Source organism: Solanum pennellii, chromosome 11, assembly GCF_001406875.1.
Source record: "Solanum pennellii chromosome 11, SPENNV200".
In the NCBI taxonomy this organism is placed as follows: Eukaryota; Viridiplantae; Streptophyta; class Magnoliopsida; order Solanales; family Solanaceae; genus Solanum; species Solanum pennellii.
The window spans coordinates 25,289,025-25,291,726 of NC_028647.1; the positions used below are offsets into that span (position 1 = coordinate 25,289,025).

General features: G+C 27.4%; 1 protein-coding gene across 1 annotated transcript in view; it reads right to left on the reverse strand.

Annotated features, from left to right (window-relative positions):
• LOC107004180 (GDSL esterase/lipase At1g71691-like) overlaps positions 1–1,245 on the reverse strand; it is a 2,781-nt gene extending 1,536 nt beyond the window's left edge. Inside the window, exon 1 of the mRNA XM_015202421.2 lies at positions 775–1,245. Coding sequence (XP_015057907.1) covers positions 775–1,159 — 385 coding nt within the window. The 5' untranslated portion in view covers positions 1,160–1,245. The remainder of the gene's footprint in view (positions 1–774) is intronic.
• Between the last annotated feature and the right edge of the window lie 1,457 nt (positions 1,246–2,702).

The window sequence follows — 2,702 nt, forward strand, 5'->3', positions numbered from 1 at the left end:
CCCCCTTTTTTTTTTTAAACCATAATGTCTATCTAAGTGATATATAAAACGTTTTATTATTATTATTTAAAACGTGTCTTTCACTTTTTTTTATTTTATTTTGTGACTTCAAGATGTAACGTAAAAATTGAAACTAAAGTTAAGTGATCATATATTTTAAAGATACACAAACTGACTTTAATTAAGTAATAAATATTTATAAGAAAACAAATATTGTTTGCAGCATAAAGACAATATAAGAGTCATACTCAAAATGTATTCACTAGTCTTTTCATTTACATTTATTTGACCCGTTTTAATTTTGTGCATTCTTCCAGAAAAGGTAAATTAAATGATAATTTTGATAAATTAAATGTTTTGAAAAAGATGACTCTAGAATAATTTTTTTCTTAAATTTTCAAAATAATGAATAATTCAAGAACTTTTTTTTTCAAAAAAAAAAAAAAATTAGACCGAAAGAGTTGCTAATTTTTTATTTTTCAGATTGTTTCCAGAAAATGAAAAGAAGCATATCGACATATATACTCTCTACAAAATGACTTTAAATGTTAATAATCTTTGAATTCTAAATTAAATGATTTCTCGATTCAAATGCATTATGAGGCCAAATCAGTAATTGGACTTGTCCTTCCAGCCAAGCTTATAAACGTTTCAAAAATAACAAAGGAAGAGTTAATCACAGAAACAAGAAGATGTAAGAGTGAAACACTAACCCCAAATAAAATAATTTAATTTTTTATTTTTTAAAAAAAGATTCGAAATAGAAGCAGTTACCGATCTGATCAAGGATGGTGTAGCCATTAGAGAAGCGTCCAGTAGGGCCACCAACATCAATGCCGTAAGGCAAATAATTGGCTTTTGCAAATGAGAAAAGTTGGTTGTTGTTTCCACTATCTATCAGTGAGTCTCCAAAAGCAAACAAAGCTGGTACCACAGCCGGTGCTGGCGCCGGTACCGGTGGCGGCGTTGGCACCGATGGTGGCGTTGGTACCGGTGTTGGCGTCGGTACCGGTGACGTCGATGCTGGTGGTGGCGCTGGTACTGATATCGTTGATGCTGATGCCGGAGCATATGCATCATCGTAGTCGTATGCATAATCGCCATCTCCTACTACTGAACTAATTGTGAAAATCATGAAAAACATTATAAACTTAGCCATGTTTTTCTTTGCTACCTACTTTAACTCCAAATGTGAAAAGGGAGGTGTTTATTATATAGTTCAAACACTTGATATTCACAATGGGATGGGAAACCTCATTTATAAAGGGCGAACCTTCTATGAAAAGATTTTGCAAAAATTAAAAAAGCAAAGTGCATCTTTTAAAAAACACATTGATAATCATATTTGACTAATTTTTGTCTTTTTTGGCTTAAAAATAACTACTATTAAGAGCTCGTTTGACGTTCTTGTTGAGAGATTAAAAATATTAATTTTCATTTTCTTTTTTTTTTAAAAAAGAGGTGTTTGATTTGTTAAAATTGCTTTTAACCCCAAGGAGAAATGATTTTCTGATGTTGCAAAGAACTAAAAGTTTCCGATTATTCCAAAGGTAGAAGCATAAAATTATGTTTTCCTATCTTGTGATATATATGTAAAATTGTTTTACATGTTATTCTTAATTATATTTAAATTATTTTGTAAATATGATATCAATATTTAATTTATTTATGTATAGTATTGATGGAAGATATGAATGTGCATACTATCAATTAAATTAAAATAAGAAATTTATTAAAATTCTAATATTAGATATTTAAAATAATTTTTTTAAAAATAATTTTAATATTAAAAGTGTATTGATACTTATTCTTTTTTGTAATGAAAAAATTCTTTTAGCCCAAAAATTTTATCAGAATATGGCCAGAATGTTATTTTACCATTTTAAATATATTTACTCTTTTAGTTTTAAATTTTTTGATTAAAAAATAGAAAAAAATGAGTCTATTTTAAAATAATAACGATACTATAAATTTTTTAAATTGCCAGTCAAATTTTTTGGCCATTTAGCATTTCTAAAAATGATCAGGGAAACATAATCTCTTTTTTTTTAAAAAAAAAAACACTTCTAAAAAAATTAACAAAATAGAAATTACTTTTTTCAAAAACACCTTTTAAAAAGTTATTATTTTAAGGGATAATGTTTTTAAAAATAAGCCATTTCCAGTTGTAATGTCATACATGTTCCAAGTGTTTTTAAGATAAGCTCTCCTTAAAAGTATTTTTTAAGTGTTTCACAAATCATCCCCAAATTGAATTTTGTAACCAATTTAATTTGCCAAAATTTATATTTGGGACTATAGGGATCAGTTTTTCCATCCCGGTTCTCTCTTTTTCTGTTTCAATATATATATATATTTTTAAAAAACAGTTTTAACTCTAATAATCCTTAGTCATGTAGAAATTTTGAATGATGTTCCCATTTTGAACGGTGCAGTTCCCATTTTGCTAGCTCTGCTAAAGGACTTTCGAGAATGTCAAATTGAGTTATTACTCAATTAGTAATTTATTGGTTATTATACAAAGGATGGGATTGTATTTAATATCTTAGTGGAAAAAAATGTTCAAATTCATACTACTTATCAAAGGTCTCTGATTATCATTAATAAAGTCTTATTTGTATGTGGGAAAGAAAATATTTTTTACTTTGAAATGGCTTGTGTCATTTAATTTTGATGGATCGTGAATCATGTTATGCATTCGA